The sequence below is a fragment of the Pelmatolapia mariae genome, linkage group LG4 (assembly GCF_036321145.2).
Source record: "Pelmatolapia mariae isolate MD_Pm_ZW linkage group LG4, Pm_UMD_F_2, whole genome shotgun sequence".
NCBI lineage: Eukaryota > Metazoa > Chordata > Actinopteri > Cichliformes > Cichlidae > Pelmatolapia > Pelmatolapia mariae.
The window spans coordinates 20,733,210-20,750,518 of NC_086230.1; the positions used below are offsets into that span (position 1 = coordinate 20,733,210).

General features: G+C 36.5%; 1 protein-coding gene across 4 annotated transcripts; it reads right to left on the reverse strand.

The window, feature by feature from the left end:
• Positions 1-1,779: 1,779 nt before the first annotated feature.
• On the reverse strand, positions 1,780-16,892 carry LOC134626227 (nuclear GTPase SLIP-GC-like). 4 transcript variants are annotated; one of them, XM_063471834.1, is made up of 24 exons: positions 16,801-16,892; positions 14,293-14,374; positions 14,009-14,121; positions 13,660-13,689; positions 12,660-12,701; positions 12,512-12,550; positions 11,756-11,780; positions 11,512-11,598; positions 11,106-11,193; positions 10,077-10,293; positions 9,734-9,955; positions 8,160-8,366; positions 7,892-8,067; positions 6,603-6,696; positions 6,433-6,520; positions 6,194-6,315; positions 5,771-5,944; positions 5,530-5,684; positions 5,292-5,409; positions 5,045-5,153; positions 4,809-4,939; positions 4,520-4,601; positions 4,262-4,343; positions 1,780-3,955 (listed from the first exon to the last, which is right to left on the reverse strand). In XM_063471834.1, the coding sequence occupies exons 2-24, from the start codon at positions 14,357-14,359 to the stop codon at positions 3,886-3,888; spliced, it is 2,538 nt and encodes an 845-aa protein (XP_063327904.1). In that variant the 5' UTR covers positions 14,360-14,374; positions 16,801-16,892; the 3' UTR covers positions 1,780-3,885. The 4 variants fall into 4 exon arrangements, with proteins under 4 accessions (XP_063327904.1, XP_063327907.1, XP_063327906.1 ...); XM_063471837.1 differs by having other exon boundaries at positions 4,238-4,343; XM_063471836.1 differs by lacking the exon at positions 16,801-16,892 and adding an exon at positions 16,180-16,215.
• Between the last annotated feature and the right edge of the window lie 417 nt (positions 16,893-17,309).

A 17,309-nucleotide genomic window follows, 5' to 3' on the forward strand; every position in this document is an offset into this window, starting at 1 on the left:
GCGCAACATCTCTAAAATGAGAAATATCCTGTGTCAGAGTGATGCTGAAAAACTAGTTCATGCATTTATTACTTCTAGGCTGCACTACTGTAATTCATTATTATCAGGAAGTCCTAAAAACTTCCTGAAAAGCCTTCAGTTAATTCAAAATGCTGCAGCAAGAGTACTGACAGGGACTAGAAAGAGAGAGCAGATTTCTCCTGTTTTGGCTTCCCTTCATTGGCTTCCTGTTAAATCCAGAATTGAATTCAAAATCCTGCTCCTCACATACAAGGTCTTAAATAATCAGGCCCCATCTTATCTGACCTTGTAGTACCATATCACCCCATTAGAGCACTTCGCTCTCGCACTGCAGGTTTACTTGTTGTTCCTAGAATATTTAAAAGTAGAATGGCAGGGAGAGCCTTCAGTTCAGTCTCAAAGAGTCAAAGAGAAAAAGTCAGTGAATGACTCAGAAGAGAAGGTGTAAGGCCTGCTGGGATTCCCATGATGCATTGAGTTTTTCCTTTCCAGTCAGCTTTCTCACTCACTGTGTGTTAATAGACCTCTCTGCGTTGAATCGTACCTATTATTAATCTCTGTCTCTCTTCCACAGCATGTCGTTATCCAGTTTTCCTTCTCTCACCCCAACCAGTCGCAGCAGATGGCCGCCCCTCCCTGAGCCTGGTTCTGCCGGAGGTTTCTTCCTGATAAAAGGGAGTTTTTCCTTCCCACTGTTGCCTAAGTGCTTGCTCATAGGAGGTCATATGATTGTTGGGTTTTTCTCTGTATCTATTATTCTAGGATCTACTGTACAATATAAAGCGACATGAGGTGGCTGTTGTTGTGATTTGGTGCTATACAAATAAAATTGAATTGAATATATGGATGGGTTGTCATTTTGGAAGTTGTTTGTGTGAAAGAATAGACAATAAACTAATGTTGTTTTTTGCTCAGTCAAGTTAGAGTGATGTCCGCTGTTTTCTGCACAACACCTCTTTGCTTAACAAGATAGCAACAGATATGTGATCTGATGATTTATCACAATTGCTGGGTTGTCAGACACAGATTGCATGAAGTTATCAATTTGACTCAATTGCAGACTGATATTAGACTTAGAAATCCGAAGTTGCCCATTGTGTGAATGTGAGTATAACGGTCTGTCTCTCTGTGTTAGCCCTGCGATAGACCTGTCCACCCCGCCTCTGGACTGCTGGGATAGGCTCCACCCACCAGGCCGAGTGACTACAATACCCCATCAGCCTTTTACGGCTGAGAGCTCATCTAGAATGATAAAAAATAGTAAAATCATGCCCATATACTTCACTGTAAATTTACTATTGTTATCATTTATACACAATTTTTAATAGTCTTCACAGTCTCCTTTTACATCGACAGTCTTGCTGCCGTAACCTGTTTGAGGTTGAGATACCAAAATATAATACCAAAATATGAAAAAAAAAAAAATTATAATACAAAAACGCAATGCGAAATATTTCAAACTAAAAATATTTTCTAGATCAAATCTCATACTTTGTATAAATTAAAAATACACACAAAATGTGTCCTATGTGCATATTACATCAATGATCTACCTGCCCATTGCTGTGTCCACCTTGTTACTGTGGAAAATGAGGAAGATGTTTTATGCTTAAATTAGCCATTATTACTTATGTGAGGCAGTATCAGTTTATACTGTAAATAAGCATAAGAAGGTGAACATGCTATGCTTTAACACATCTGTGAATCATTCAGAAAAATGGAAGAAAAGGTTGATGAAAGACTGATATTTATTCTGGTTCTTTAAAAAAAAAAAAAAGACGATTTCCATTAAAAAAGAAAAGAAAACAAACAAAAATAACAACAACAAAAAAACAATGCCCCTAAGAGTAAGAGTAATGGGGGTTACAGGCAATTCAGGGACTTATTTCAAAGACTTTAAGCATTGAAAATGTATTCATAGAATTAAAATAACATCTGGCTATAATATTATGAGTAAGGGTGTACAACTGTTTTTAATTTTTATAGCTTATATTAAAAACTGAACTTGAACAAAAATGACTGGACATGGCATTTCAGGATATTTGTGCTTAAAAAACCCCCATACAAAAGTATAATTGATTTCTAAGGTAAATTGGTGATTAAGATTGTAAGACAAGCTTTTAGAAATAATGTGATTGTCACGGGGTGCCGAGGCAGGCCGTGTGTGAATATTAATGGACCCAAAATGCAGACTGCTTCAGTTGTGAGCAAGCTTTATTAACAAAAGGGAAAACCAACAAGAACGAGGAGGAGGGAAACCAAACCCTAAGAATAAACTAAACTGGGAAAAGCTACACCAAAACTAACCTTAAACCTTGAGGTGAGAGACGTAGATGCAGGGAGAATACACCAGGACATGACGGGGAACAACACAGACGAACCAGCAACGAGGACGAGTGAACACACACTATAAATACACACCAGTAATCAGGGGATGGGAAACAGGAGGGGAACACACCTGGAAGACATCACAACTGACGAGGCAGGGGAAACGTAGCAGAACACACTGACATAAGACACAGACCTTCACAATAAAACAGGAACTACACATACAAGGATACACGCGGGCTGAACAGAGTAAACACTAAACAGAGGAAAAGCAGAACCAAAATCACATTAAAAGAGAAACACAAAACGCTGGGTCAAACGGACCCAGGATCATGACAGTGATAGTGTATTTTTATACAAAATACACTCAGTTCTTTTGTGGGGACTCAAATGGCACAGGATACTTGGAAAGACCTGCAACAACAACAATGTCTGTTAGATGTGACCTTAGACAAACTCAAATTCTGTCAACAAGCACACAATGTTGTCAAAATATCACAACAGAGTCCACTGATACTACTGCCAAAACAATGTTCATATAATAATATCTTTTGTGAAGAATAAACATAGATGACAGGTCAGAAAGATTGTAGGGAACAAGAAAGCAACAATTAAAAGCGCATGACAAGAAGTGTGAATGTGTCCTTGGAAAAAAAAACCCCAGAAACTTTAAATTTTACAAATAACTCTATGACTAGTTGTGTTTTTCATACACAAATCCATCTAATCCTAATTCAGATATTGTTTTTAAGAAAAACACCCTCTGCTGTGGCTCTAATGTATGAAAACCTGTCAAAAACACACATATTTGTGTGTGAAAGGTTGAGATGAAAAACTATTTTTAATCTCATAATCAGACAGTTAATTCCATAATGAAAAGAACTTGTGAAATTAAACATTTATTGGAGGAAAAGATGGACACAATGTAGAGGGATAAAACTAGTCCTGTAGCTGCATGGAGATAGAGCTACTTACCCCAACTGACCAATCAACGTTTACAAGATAAATTGTAGGAGACTTAAGATTATAATACTAAAAATCTTAAAACAATGGTCTGGATGACTTGTTACCTTTAAATATTTGTAGGTAAATACAATCACAATTTTAATTGTAATTTTACATAAAATACATTGATATTCCTTTTAATTACAGGGGAATTACGCATTAGTTGTGGGCTGTATTATAAAGTGTTGCCATGTTTTTACCTGTGTTAAGTAGACTGATTATAGGGTGCTATATAATTGTCATTGTCATCTGAATGAACCATAACTAAACTCCTAAAATAAAAAGCATTAAAGTAGATCGAAATATATGTAGAGTGATGTAATGTAAATCTCTTTCAGTTTTTCCTCAAACTTCTCTGCTAGCCTCAAGATTTAAAACATTAAAAGAGACAGATGTCTTACAGAAATAAAAATCCAGAATCACTTATAATGACATTCACAAAATCAAAGTCAAATGTCACCAAAAACTTTTTAAAGAGACCAAATAAAAACAACTGAAAAGGACTGAGACCAAATCAGATGTTTTTTTGTTTTAAACAGCACTTCCTCTGGGAAGACCTGTTTGTGTCCAGGCTTCTGCAGTTTCTACCTGGTCAGCAAATCTGAAACATAAAAAAAAGAGCAAAGGTTTGACAATAAACAATAACCAATGGACATAATATAATTTCTACATTTTTAAAATCTTAATATTGCTTGTAAAACTCCTGACACTAAAGAATACTAATTGCTATAATTAGTTTAAATGTTGAATTGCAGATTCCCCTAAAATGGACTCATTGCAGCCTCTGGGCTGATCAGCATATTTTTACTTAAAATAAATGTTAACATTGTTAAGAGCAAAAATTATTTATTTTTTATAAAATTTTAAATATTTAATGTAATACCATTGATAACATATTAGGAGTTACCCAGTAAGGGACACTTCATCATCTGGAGTGGCTGCAAGTTCATCATAACGTTTCTTCACCATATCAAGCTCTGTTGAAACATCTGAAAAACAAATTAAAATTTTTGTGAATCAGTAATTTATAATTTAATTTAAAAAATAGATAAATAGTTACATAGACTAAGTTATCAGGTGCAAGATTGCAAAGATAAAGAGAAAAGGATGGAAGCATTATCAAGCACTTGGAACCAATGTAATTACAGCAGACTATCCTGTTTACCTGGGAGTGAGCTCCCATCAGTCTTGAATGAAAGTTCAAAGGATTCCTTCATAGTAGTCTCCAGAATCTCCAGGATGTCTCTCTAATTTAACAAATTGCATTCACTTATCACAGATCAAAATATTGTGTTAAAGTCAAATAAAATTACATTTACAGGTTTCTCAAACTGGATTTAAAACATAAATGGAAACATACATTTTTGTATACGTCTATTCCAGTTAAACACAGAAACTTCAGGTGAGCTATAACAAAATACGGTCATAATATTTCTTCATAAAACATGACAAACCTTTAAACTGCACAACTTTTCCAACATGGTGTTTTTTGCCTGCTCAAACATGTCCTTCTTTGAGTGCACATGGTTCTTAATAGTCTCCCTCATGTTGTACAGCGTGCCTTCTCCTCTAAATTCTGCAGCCTCTACAATAAGACAGAAAACTCCAATCAGATTTCTCTTACTGAATAATGATAAATACAAATATGTGTTTTAGTGCCAAGTTGTGAATCACTGATATTATTTCTTACTCTTGTAGCCTTCTTCCATAATGTTCACAATTGTCTCTGTCAGACTGCTGTAGACTTTTTTCTTCTGTTCCCGGATCATTCTGTTCAGTTTTGCCTTAATTTTTTCTTCCTTAGAGACAAAACATGAAATACGGATGAACATCGTTTTAAATTACATCAAACTATAAAACCAATGCTAATTTTTCATTTTTTCCTTTTACTGTACTTTACTGTTTGAATTGATGTATAGGAAAGTTTCATCTCTTACCTCTGTCTTGAGAAATCTGAGCTGCAGTTCAGTATTTTTGTACTTTTCAATCAGAGAATCAGTGTTAAGTGAAAAAGTCTTGATGACTCCGTTGAATGCTCCACATTCTGAGTCATTTCTAAAACATGTAAACATTGTGGTTATTAATGGCAGATTTGGCAAGTTTATATTTTAAAAATGTGATATGTTATAAATTACATATCTTGAATAATATTATGTGACTGCTTAGAACTCTTACGGGAAGGTCTTTCTGAATTCTTCATCAATGCTGTCAGTCAGACACGAAGCCAACATCATGTTAAGGTTAATTAGGGTCCTGTTCTTTGGTTTGTGGACGCCACCATTCTCAACGACACACTTCAGTACCCTGTGAAAAGCACGACCATCCTTTCCCTAAAACAAAAAAGAAAACAGAATTATTTATATACATACTCCTGTAAAACCTGTTATTTTGTTACAACTAGATTTAAAATACATACATGATACAAGAAGATCTTGAGTTTTTCTCCGTATGAACCTTTGGATTTCTCAACGCCATCATTAAGACATTTTTCAAAGGCCGTAATGGTCTCTGCCACTTCTTTGTTGATATTGGCAAGTTGAAGGATCATGTTTCTCTCAAGTTCTGCACACACCTCACCTTTTTTATCATCCTGAAAAATATTTGAAGGAATAAAACCATAAAAAAAATACTTATTATTTCTTATAGATCTATGAACTTGACTTGGTTTTAAGTCACTCTCCTGTAATAAAGACCTGAGAAGTAAAACAGAACGGCAAAAATACATGAATCAATTGATCACTTAATAACCTATAAATTAATACATTAAAAAAACATAATAAGAAACACAAAGACATTTGAGAAATCCCAACATGTAAGAGTTTGTTTTACTTGACCTTACCACTCCTCCGGAGTTGGCTCCTTGAATCAAAGACAGAATCCCATAAGCTCCACTCACATAGTTTACTATCTCAGAGTGACAGTCATTGAGATCTTGCAAAAATCCCTGAAGTTTGGTTATTTCTGTTAAGAAGAAATTTCAGTGCCACAGTTTGACATTACATACTTTAATTTAAATTAAATAATTCTTCTTTCAGTCAGAGCAAACTAAAACAACATGTTCACTGAGACTTCACCTACCAGTTTCTTCTGGACTTAGATGCTTCCCTTTTAGGAACTCTTTGGAGCTCACTGTGAACACTTTGAAACTGTCATCAGTGAAGTGTTTCTGCGGAAAAATGATTTAATTTTAAAGCATCCTTGCAACTGTGGAGAGTCTGTATTATTTTCTGTCAGCCTATAAAACTCACATTAATCTTGGTTCGCTTGTTGAATTCTTTCCTTACTCCATCCTTGGCTTGCATGTTTCTTTTAACTATTCGACCAGGGATATCAGCTCGTGAACTAAAAGAAATGTGCATATATGTACTGTTACCATCATCACTATTATCATCACCATCATTAATCTGGGGCAGGCTGGGTGGTTTTGTTTTATTCTTGGCCTTTAGGTGAAAATGTGGGAATCTCCCTTTCTGACCAACCTGAGCTTTTCCTGACTGTTGCACACGTCCAACTCTTTGTTAACACGTAGATTGTATTTAAAGACTGGCTGTGCCAATGTTTCTCTGCCTGATGGTGGTTGTCCTCCAGTTTGTTGCATTCTATTTTTAAATGTCTGGTCTGGTTAATATCCTCTCACACTCCTACTTGCTAACCTGGGTTGTCAGAGGTACATACCAAAATACTTACCTGTTCACTACAGACTCCCTCTCAGCCGTGTTTCTAAACCGAGTAAAAACAACTCCCAATTTGTCTCTAAACATTTGATTTTGTTTCGTTCCAGGCAGTCATTGAGTACTCTCTCCCAGACCACCACCTTAGGGTTGTTTCATTGGAAATAAACCAATTGAGCTTCAGTTGTGCGAGTCTGCTTTGCGGGTCCAGTCATTTATGATTATATGACTTTATTTGCTTAATGTATTTATATTGACTGTTTAAAAAACAAACTCGCAAATATGGGAGATTGGTACCATTTATTCTTAAAGCACTTGGAGAAAGGCTAGCATGTTTTATGTCACCACACGCTGACATGCTTACATACAAATGTTTTTTTTGTCACAGCAACTACTTTAACTTTGTTGCTGATGGACAGTGTAATGGTATTTTTGCTTTAAAATGTAAAATTGTAACTTGACTGTAAGGACCAGGATATGCATGATTTCTAATAATCTCATAGATTATGAGCGGACACATTTATGAAAAAGAATAAATTTATAAAAGCTGCCATGATGCCAGTTACATCCCTTCCTCCTCCTGCTCTTCTGTTATTGCTCACCCTCTTCTCTCTCGCTGTTCCTCTAGAACTTAAAAATTCCACTGCCTGTCCCACTCTCCCCCACGAGCCAGGGAATTCTCTGTTTATTACTCAGTCCACTATTTGGTGTAAACTTTATAAAACTGGATCTGCCTCTGAGACTCCCTTTGACCCAAATGTTCTGTATTAATTAGAAAAAAAGGCTCAACTCCATGTTTCATTCTAGCCTGGGTTGATCTTAAATGGAAACACCGTGTAGTTGATCAGCATGGGAAATTTACTTACAGATCATCCGAATCATCAAGAAGATCAGACTTGGTGCAGATAAAGTGAATTTGCTGACATTCGCCACCATTTCCAATCAGACTACTGACACTTTCCAGGATCTCCCAGGCCTCTTTCTCTGCTGCTGCTCGATTAATTTCAGTCACAATCCACACAGTAGAACAATCTCCAACTATCTGAAAGGAGAATAACATGTCTCAGTGCATCATTAAAAGATGACTGTTTACAGACAACACAGTATAAACAAAGAGCAGTAAATGTGAATTACCCCTTTCCACATCTGATCTCTGCTCTTGTTGCAGTCGCCATTTCCAGGAAGGTCCACAAGTGTGACATGCTGGAGAAGAGACTTGTTTGGCACCCTGACAGTCACAAACTTCACTAGTGGCCAAAACCACTTTTTTCCTTCATTACCTTCTCCTTGTTTTGAATCACTTCTTGTGTACTTGACAAATTTTGCAGAAAGTTCATTAGCCTGCAATAAATAATAAAAGCAGTGCAGTTTAATTTTATTCCTACAGTGCAAGTGCTTTACAAAAACCATTAAAAAGTCAGTGACATAAAAAAAACAACTTAAAGAAATTGGATCACTAAAAGTTGAGTAATTAGTTTTCAGTTTTAGATTTAAATGATCAGATTGTGTCATGTACAAGCTTCCCCTTGTGTTATATTGGATCAAGACTGAGGGGAAACTCAGGTCATGTGAAACCCTTTTTAGAACAATCAACCATTTGATAGTTTTGAGAAAGTCTCTAATTATCATTCAAAACCAAAATGAAAATAGATTTTTATGAATTGTTTAAAAGTTTTTATTCTCTATTTAAATAACACTAACTACACTCTTGGTCTCAACAGCAGAAATTACTTCATGTGGGCATTTTGCATAGTTTTCGACCACTTTGAGATATTAATAAGCCACTTTAGACCGCTCCCTTATTTGCAAGGGATCACTACAGCGCATAACTTGGCATGTTTTGACTTTCAGGGTTTTACACCACTTTATGCCATTCCTGACGCAACCGTCTGTCAGGCACCGATTTACTAAAGTTTGTGGCCACTTTGATTCAATCTTTGTTAACTTTGCTCAGCAGTTAATTTCTACAGAGCGATTTAAAAAGGGTAAGTAGGTTAGAGCAGGGAACTGATCACTGTTGTGTGAAGAGGTAAAGGTTCTTACTGTGATTTAAAAGAAAGAAAGAAAGAAAAAAAGAAAGACAGAAAGAAAAGAAAAGAAAAGAAAAGAAAATCATGCTCTACATCAGGGGTCCCCAATCTCAGTCCACGAGCGCCGGTGTCCCTGCAGGTTTTAGATGTCTCCTTGATCCAACACAGCTGATTTAAATGGATAAATTACCTTCTCAACTTGTCTTGAAGTTCTCCAGAGGCCTGGTAATGAACTAATCATGTGATTCAGGTGTGTTGACCCAGGGTGAGATCTAAAACCTGCAGGTACACCGGCCCTCGTGGACTGAGATTGGGGACCCCTGCTCTACATAATGGACCTGGACCAGTCTTGGATCCTGTTAACCACAGTTATTACAAGAACAGATATTTTTTCTGGATATGTGATCATCTAAATGTCATTATGGGATCTCAGTAAGATCTGTTTTGATCACTGGATCCGTTTTCAGTGTTTTGTGTTTTTTGGGCTTTTGAATCTATGCTGCATTCTGTTTTCAGAAGTGAGATATGTTTCCAATTCATAATCTTTTGTTTATTTGGTCAGTTCCCTCTTTGTGTCCAGGTTGTCCTAGTTTCACCTGTGTGCCCTTCCCAGCATCCCCAGTGTGTAGTCTATCATGGCTGTCTGTTGTAGTAGTAATATCAGAGTTTTTGTCTTACTGATTCACATCTCAAAATCTTCCGCCTGGATTGGAGAAATTCTGGAATTTCTTTGAAATATTTGTTCTCCATGAGGTTTTCAGAAGACTTTTCTTTCCATTCTTCTCCATACAGTGCTGACAGCTTTTCAACAGCATCACGATAATCATCATCGCCTTCCTTTTCCTGATATTCATTATTGTCAAGAAACTGACGAAATGACCACAACTCATCTTTCCACTCCTGCAAAAATAGATGACAAGCCATTTATTGGAGGCATGTACCCAGCCTTAAGCTCCAAGAACTGCACTATAACAAATGATTTAGCTTTAAGTACAAATCAAACTTTGGGAATTCATTTTACCTCCTTTGTGATGAACTCAATTTCTGCTTCATACTTTGAGCTACGTGTGTTCGCTTCCACTTTGATCATGACTGAGGTGCATGCACTGACACTTCCTGAGGGTAAAAGATTCTTCTCTTTGATGATGGCATTTATCAAAGAGCTCTTTCCAGCCCCGGTTTTACCAAAGACGCCAACCAGCTCCCTCTTGTCTGTCTCCAAATCACTGATCTTTTTCCTGTTGAACAAGATTTTAAATATGGGTTAACTGATTCAGTCACAAAAACATTTTTAAGCATGCTTCAAAAGGTTTAAAAGAGAGTTTTATTATTTTTAATAGTAATCACTACTAGGTATTTCAGTTTTATAGACTTGCTCCACTAATTGTTTACTGTATGTTGTTTTGATCCACACCTTCCTTTTTGTGTCAGCTAAAGTGAAAATGTTTCCTTCAAGAGTTGGTAGATACCGGGAACAGGAAAAAAATGTAAGTAAGTCACCAAAACTTCCTAAAAATATGAGTCTTTGTTGGTCTTAACTTGGAAAGTTTTAGTTTACTACTGAATCATTCCGTCATCTATAATTATGCAGCTGTAAGTCAAAAGTATGATGTAAAAATAACTAAACAAAGAACCAACACATCAAACAGACTGACACAACAAAACTAACTGGTGACTATTGAACCAAAAGGGTTCATGTACAGGCAGCACGATGGCATTATGTGTGGCACTGGTGTCTCACACCACCATCTGGTCAGGGACTTTTTGTTTTGAGTTTACATGTTCTCTCTGTGTTTGCCTCGGTTCTCTCCAGGTATTCTGGCTTTCTCCAACAGTCCAAAGACGTGCAATTAGTGCATTTAGGTTAATTCATCTCCATGTGACTAAATTACACATAACTAGCAGCTTCTGAGGATGTTTTACAGACATTTTGTGCATTTTTGCTTTCTTTAAAAACAAACTCTGTGATCTGTTTGTGAAACTGTCACACGAGCAGGAGTGGAACCAGGTCCATATACATTACAAAATATGAAAAAAAGTTAATACTCACTTCAAGAAAGCACTGAGTTTGTCTTGGTCATTTAGTCTGGCATTTACAAATGTCATGATGCTTTTCACATCAGACAGTATGATTGATTCTGTGGACAAAAAAGTAAAGAACTATTTAGAAGGAATTATAGACTAGAATAACCAGAAAATGTGAAATCTCATGTTAAAAAAAACAAACAAAGCAAACCTGTGTGAATTAGAGTATATCAGGACCATAATGTGACCACTTACCAATCAAACTTACTATACCATGCATCATGTGACTGTTAAATTTTGACAACAGGCCAAAGAAAAAGTAATTTCTAGCATCAAAGATGAAACTGGCATGTTGGACAAATTGTGCTGCACAGAGGTTTAACCCTGTGGTGGCTTAAACTGTGACACTGTTTAGAAAGAAACTTAAATACCTTCAAATCCTGGCATTGACTGACGCTGTCGCTTAGCTGGTGACTGCAACCTGCTGGGGTTACTTTGAAGGTCTGATTTTCTCTTTCCTGATTGGATAAAAACAACAAAAAATAATAAGAAAAGAAAAACGTGTTTCTCTCAGTAAAGTTATTCTTAGTAAAGTTATGTAGATTGCAAAAAATATTGGTGCCTTTAAAACAAAGACTAATATGAGATGCAATAAATACGATGCATGTGTCTCACCTGTATCACTTGTGGATGGCAAGACCTGAGGATGAATATGAGTTATACAGGAAATTATTACTATTTGCATTGGCATTGCTCTTTAACAACATTTAAAGGACACTAACACACAAGGTCTCCATGTTTTCAACCAGCAGACTGATGAAGAATATATTATAAATTACCCTCTTCTTAGTAAACATCTCTGATGCTATGAGACAATTCTTTTACATAATTAAGTTGTGGTGGCAGATTTCTTTTCTCATGTATTAATCACATGTTTAATCATATCACATTAGTAATAGTAATATCACTTTCTCACTTTAGTATAGCAAGAGCACTCCTGTCACTTAGTTGTATGCATGTGCACTAGAAATGAGCCCTATGCTCTACACACACAGTGGGGCCATTGTAGTTCATGGGAGATGTTAAACAGATAGTGAAACTCCCTCTCCTTATCAGGGATGTAAATCTTTAGGTGACGGCTAAGCAGAAAGCAAGGTTATAATTCTCTCTGAGAGGGAGAGGGTTTTAAGCATGGGGCTGATGGGGCTGATGGTACAACAAAGTCCCAGTCATGAAGACCTATAGAGACAGTTGGCAAACCCCCTAGCTAGGGCAAAATGTATATTTCCCAACCCCCTATGAATTAAGTTTTTAGATTCAGTCATTTATTGGTTTCTGTAGAGAGTGGTCAGTCTCTATAGACCAGAGGATGGAGCTTTACTTTGTCTTAGGCAGTTGGCCCAAATGTCTGAAATTCAGTATAACCCTTACCTGAACCACATCAGCTGCTTCTTCAAGCTCCTGTTCACACTGCAGATAAAAAGTGCAAAGCCGTGTTTAATATTAAGCTCTTAAACATGTATTAAAATTGTATTTGTCATATGGACATTTAAAAACTTTTCCCTTCACATTTACTTACTTGAACAGAATTGACTGTTTCCTGATTTGAGTTTTGTTCTTCCTACAACAGTAAAAACAGTTCAAATCTATATTAGTTAAGAATTAATAAAATTACTCTACAAATAATTACTGCCAGTGAGACGCTGCCGAACACCAGTGGGTCACTTGGTGTTCACGCTCCACGGTAAACTATCACTTCTTGTTCCAACACACAGTGGTATTTTTGTGTAGCTTATCTGCGTAGTCAATTTAATTAAAAACGTATAGATAGCGTATTTCATAGTGTAATCTTCATGCACTCTGTGTATTCACTCACTAATTATAGTCACAGTATTCACTCACTGTGCCATCAGGGATTTGCTAGCTTTGCTTGGCCTGTAGCCAACTCACTAGCAGCATGGCCCCTTCACCTGTACCTCCTGCACTTTCTGGCTCATTGTGTCAGATTACTTTTGTTACTTTTGTGTTTAGTTACTCCTCAGCCTCCTTTAGCAATAATGATACTTGCAATAAATGTAGACTATTTGCAGCTCTGGAGGTCAGGATCACAGAATTGGAGACTCTGCTTCACACCCTTAAAAATCCCATAGCTAGCAAGGCCCCTTTAGCCCATGCAGCCAAAGGTAGCGTAGGCCCCGTTAGCTCCCTCTGGCAGATTGTCCCGAGCAGCTGGGGAAACAAGATGACTGGGTGATGATGAGGAGGAAGCATAGTATTAAACAGAAGCCCCTGGCACACAAACCAACCCGTTCATGTGTCTGTTTTTCCCCACATTTCGAAACACCTGCCAGGCCCTCGAGGCCTGGAGTTGTACACCCCTGCCCTACAGGCAACAGAACGGAGTTTTACTTAGGCTACGTTTACACTGCAGCTCTTAATGCCCAATTCCGATTTTTGGATCACTTGGTGTTCACGCTCCACGGTAAAAGTCGGATTTGATGCGCTTTCGCCTGCAATGTGAACATAGCTTTTGTCTCAGGCAGTTGGCTCATTAGTCTGAGATTCAGTATAATCCTTACCTGAACCACATCAGCTGCTTCTTCATGCTCCTGTTTACAATGCAGATAAAAAGTGTTAAGCCGAATACAATACTGAGCACTTAAACATGTATTAAAAATTGTATTTGTTGTGTAGATACTAAATCTCAAGGAAACATAACAATTTGTAACTTAGTTGAAAAGAAATTACTGTTTCTTGATTTGTGTTTATTTCTTCCTAGCACAACAAAAACATTTCCGTTTTAGTAAAGAATTAACAATAATTACACTACATATTATTACTGCCAGTACATTTTTAATATTCTGATAATTCTAACAAAAATTCACCTCTGTACACTCAAATAAAAATGTTGTTAAAAAACTTAATTACCTTTAACAGCTTGAGGTTCTTCTTGAATTTCACTCTTGGTCCAGCTTTTGTGATCAAATTATCAATTTCTCGATCATCAAGGACACGCAGACTTTCTGCATCGATTTGTTCATCTGTAATTAAAAATAAAGTTGTAGAGATAAAGATTATTCTCAACTTGCTTCAGAAATTCTTGTTAAATGAGTGAAAAAGCAATGGGCACAGTTATATGAGCTGTTTTACAGTTAACAGATCACATCATGATCAATATCTGTACCCATCACGGATTCACGTTAATACTTTACCTTCAAATTTCTCCACCCACTCACTTAGCCCCCATTCAACCAGTTTGGTTCTTACGAAATCATCCATGACAAGGAAGTGAAACTGTAAGATAAACTGTAATGTTTAACCAGACAGTACTGCTTTACAGATTAGACATTTGTGATCAACTTCTCCTTTAAAGCATATATAATCAGAGACACTGATATCAAATTCAGATTAAAAGTTCAACAGTTCACCTTTTGTTAGAAGTAACGCAGGAAAAAGCTGCTGAGCGAGGTGTGAAGTAAGCAGTGAGACACAAACAGAAAACAGGCGGGAAGAAAGCAAAAAGTCTGAAAACAGATTAAAAACAGGTTAAAAACAAACTGGAACTGTGTGGCTCATACTGCACAATTGCAGCTGCATCTATACATTTAATAGAAAGGTAAATCCAACATGAATAAAGCGGATGCAGGGTAAAGCAGAACTGAGAACAGAGAAGAGCAGGAAGAGGTGGTGTTTGTGCAGGCCAGATGGAAGTGGCTGAGAGAGGGGGGTAACAACCTCCCCAGACCAATATAATCCAATAGTAAGGTAGTAACTCTATACTGAGTCCTTCAATTACTTTGACATTCTAATCCAACACAGCACAAATAGAGAATAAATGTAGTTTGGAAAGGAAGGCACTTTTGTGCTATTTTAATCACATAATCATATGATTATGTGACAAAATAGCGCAAAAGTGCTAAACTACATTTATTCTCTGTTTGTGTTGTGTTGAATTACAATCTCAAGTAATTGAAGGACTCAGTATAGAGTTACTACCTTACTATTGGATTATATTGACACGACACAAAGAAGTGCAACTTCCTGCCTGGATGTGCCAGTCCTCTGCTCTCTCATTATTCTCAAGATCAGTATTAGAAATTTGCATTATCTCGAAGTAGATTAATTAGTTAAGTATATTAAGTATATTAAGTGATTATTATTATTTAATACATCCTTTGCTTTGCTCCTGCTAAATAGCTTTAATAAAATATCCTGCATTCAAAAAGTCTAAAGTAAAGAGCACAGAAAAAGTGGTTGTATGAATGGGCGTGAATGGGGCAAGTTGTCTAAAGCCAACTTAAGATGGGCAGCAACAGTACCTCAACTGAACATAATGTCACTGGAAACAGAATAAAAAATATTTCTGACAAAATACTTATAGACTGAGTCTGAGTTTGATAGAAAAATATACACAGTTCAAAAAACAAATATAAACAGTTCGGCTAATATGACACTTTTGGTTCAATCCTTTTTTTTCTTCACTTCTAAGACCTCCACCCATTTTGTGGATGAAAGAGTTATTTTAGCCACAGAACATCTGATATGACTTTCTTGGCTGTGCGGACCAATCAGTTTCAGTTTATACTGTTTATTCTTGTGTGCTGTGTGCAGCGGGGTCTTCTAGTTCACAGACTTTATAGAGCGTATTAGAACGTGACAAGAGGAATGCAATGTACACTTTATCTCTTACACCCTAAACCTCCCACCCCCAACTTCATGGCGCATCCCACGGCTCTGGAGAATGTACAAAATGTTTGCATTGGACTGCAGAACAATGTTGTAGTACTCATGTTTTTAGTAAAAGATTTTATGTTTCACAGTTAACAGGTCACATCAGTATCAATATCTGTACCCATCAGGGACGCATGTTAATACTTTACCTTCAAATCGCTCCAGCCACTTACTTAGGCCCAGTTTGGTTTTATTTGCACAAAATCATCCATAAGCAAGAAACTAAAAGATAAACTGTAATATTTGATCAGACAGTACTGCTTGACAAATTAGACCTTTGTAATCAACTGCTCCTTAAATGCATTGACTCTGATTCTATATTCAGATACACTTTTATTGAATTCAGATTAAAAGTTTAAACTACTTACCTTTGGTTTAAAGTAATGCAGAAAAAGACAGTTGACAATAAAATAAATAAATAAATAAACAATAAGTTTAAAAAAAAAAAAAAAAAAAAAAAAAAGGAGCAGGGAGGCACACACTGGAACAGGGTGAAAAAAAATCTAGCAAAAAGCAAAAGTCCAAAAGCAAACTAGGACTCGGTTTTGCAAAAGGTGTAGTTGACTGTTTGGCAAAAGGCAAGTGAAAGTGGATCTCTACATATAATACAACGCTAAATCTAGACAGAGTAAAGTGAGTATAGGGAAAAGCAGAACTGAGAAAACAAAAAAGGGGATAGGGAAGACGCAGAAGAGGTGCAAGAGGATGCAAGTAGAAAGCGGTTTTGTTTGGTGTCAAACAAATCGAATGGATTAAAGTTTACAGATTAAAAACAAAATACAAGAAATAAAGAACACTGTCTTATATAAGTATTTAACACAAATTGGTGATAAAATCGCACAATTATGTCCCGTTTTCTAAGCTTCATTCCGTACTAACAAACGAGACATGAGCGCTAGAAAATACTAAATCGTCATTTACTTTTAGTTTTGAAAATATTAACATATTACAATAAAGGGATGCTTGTTTCATAAGGTATTTGACCTTACCACTCCTCTCTTCTAGAATTAATGTCGTTTTGTCATTGCCAACAAATAATGAAATCTAGCCAGCGCCTCCCCCCTCCTTATTTCATGACTTGGTTCGGTCCAGTGAGCCAGGCTGAGCGCCAGAGCACTAACGGATCCGGTGGTTCATAAGAGAGAGAGAGAGAGAGAGAGAGAGACAGACAGACGGAAATAATAAGATAGCGAAATCCATATGAAAGAAACTGCTCGACATTCCTGGTATTTGTAATGTGGTGTATTGTGGCGGGGAAAGAGACAAAAACAAAAAGCAAAACAAAAGGAAAACCAAACAATAATGATTATTTAAAAAAAGAAAAAACCTGTATGTTAAAAAAGGAGTAAGAAGCAGCATAAGCTTTTTCAATCCCACCCCCTTTCCACTATTTGGTTACTAATACTCAACACATTTTCTTTCTGTTTATCCATCATAAATTCTTCCTTACAATTTGTTACATGTATTTGCTTTTATAACCCCAGTAACACGTCAAAAC

Coding starts and splice junctions, on each gene's coding strand:
- LOC134626227 (XM_063471834.1), bottom strand. CDS start 14,359: ATGGATGATTTCGTAAGAACCAAACTGGTTGAATGGGGGCTAAGTGAG. Junction 11,599..11,755: donor GCCATCCACAAGTGATACAG/GTGAGACACATG, acceptor TTATCCAATCAG/GAAAGAGAAAATCAGACCTT. Junction 5,154..5,291: donor TCAGATTTCTCAAGACAGAG/GTAAGAGATGAA, acceptor TTTGTCTCTAAG/GAAGAAAAAATTAAGGCAAA.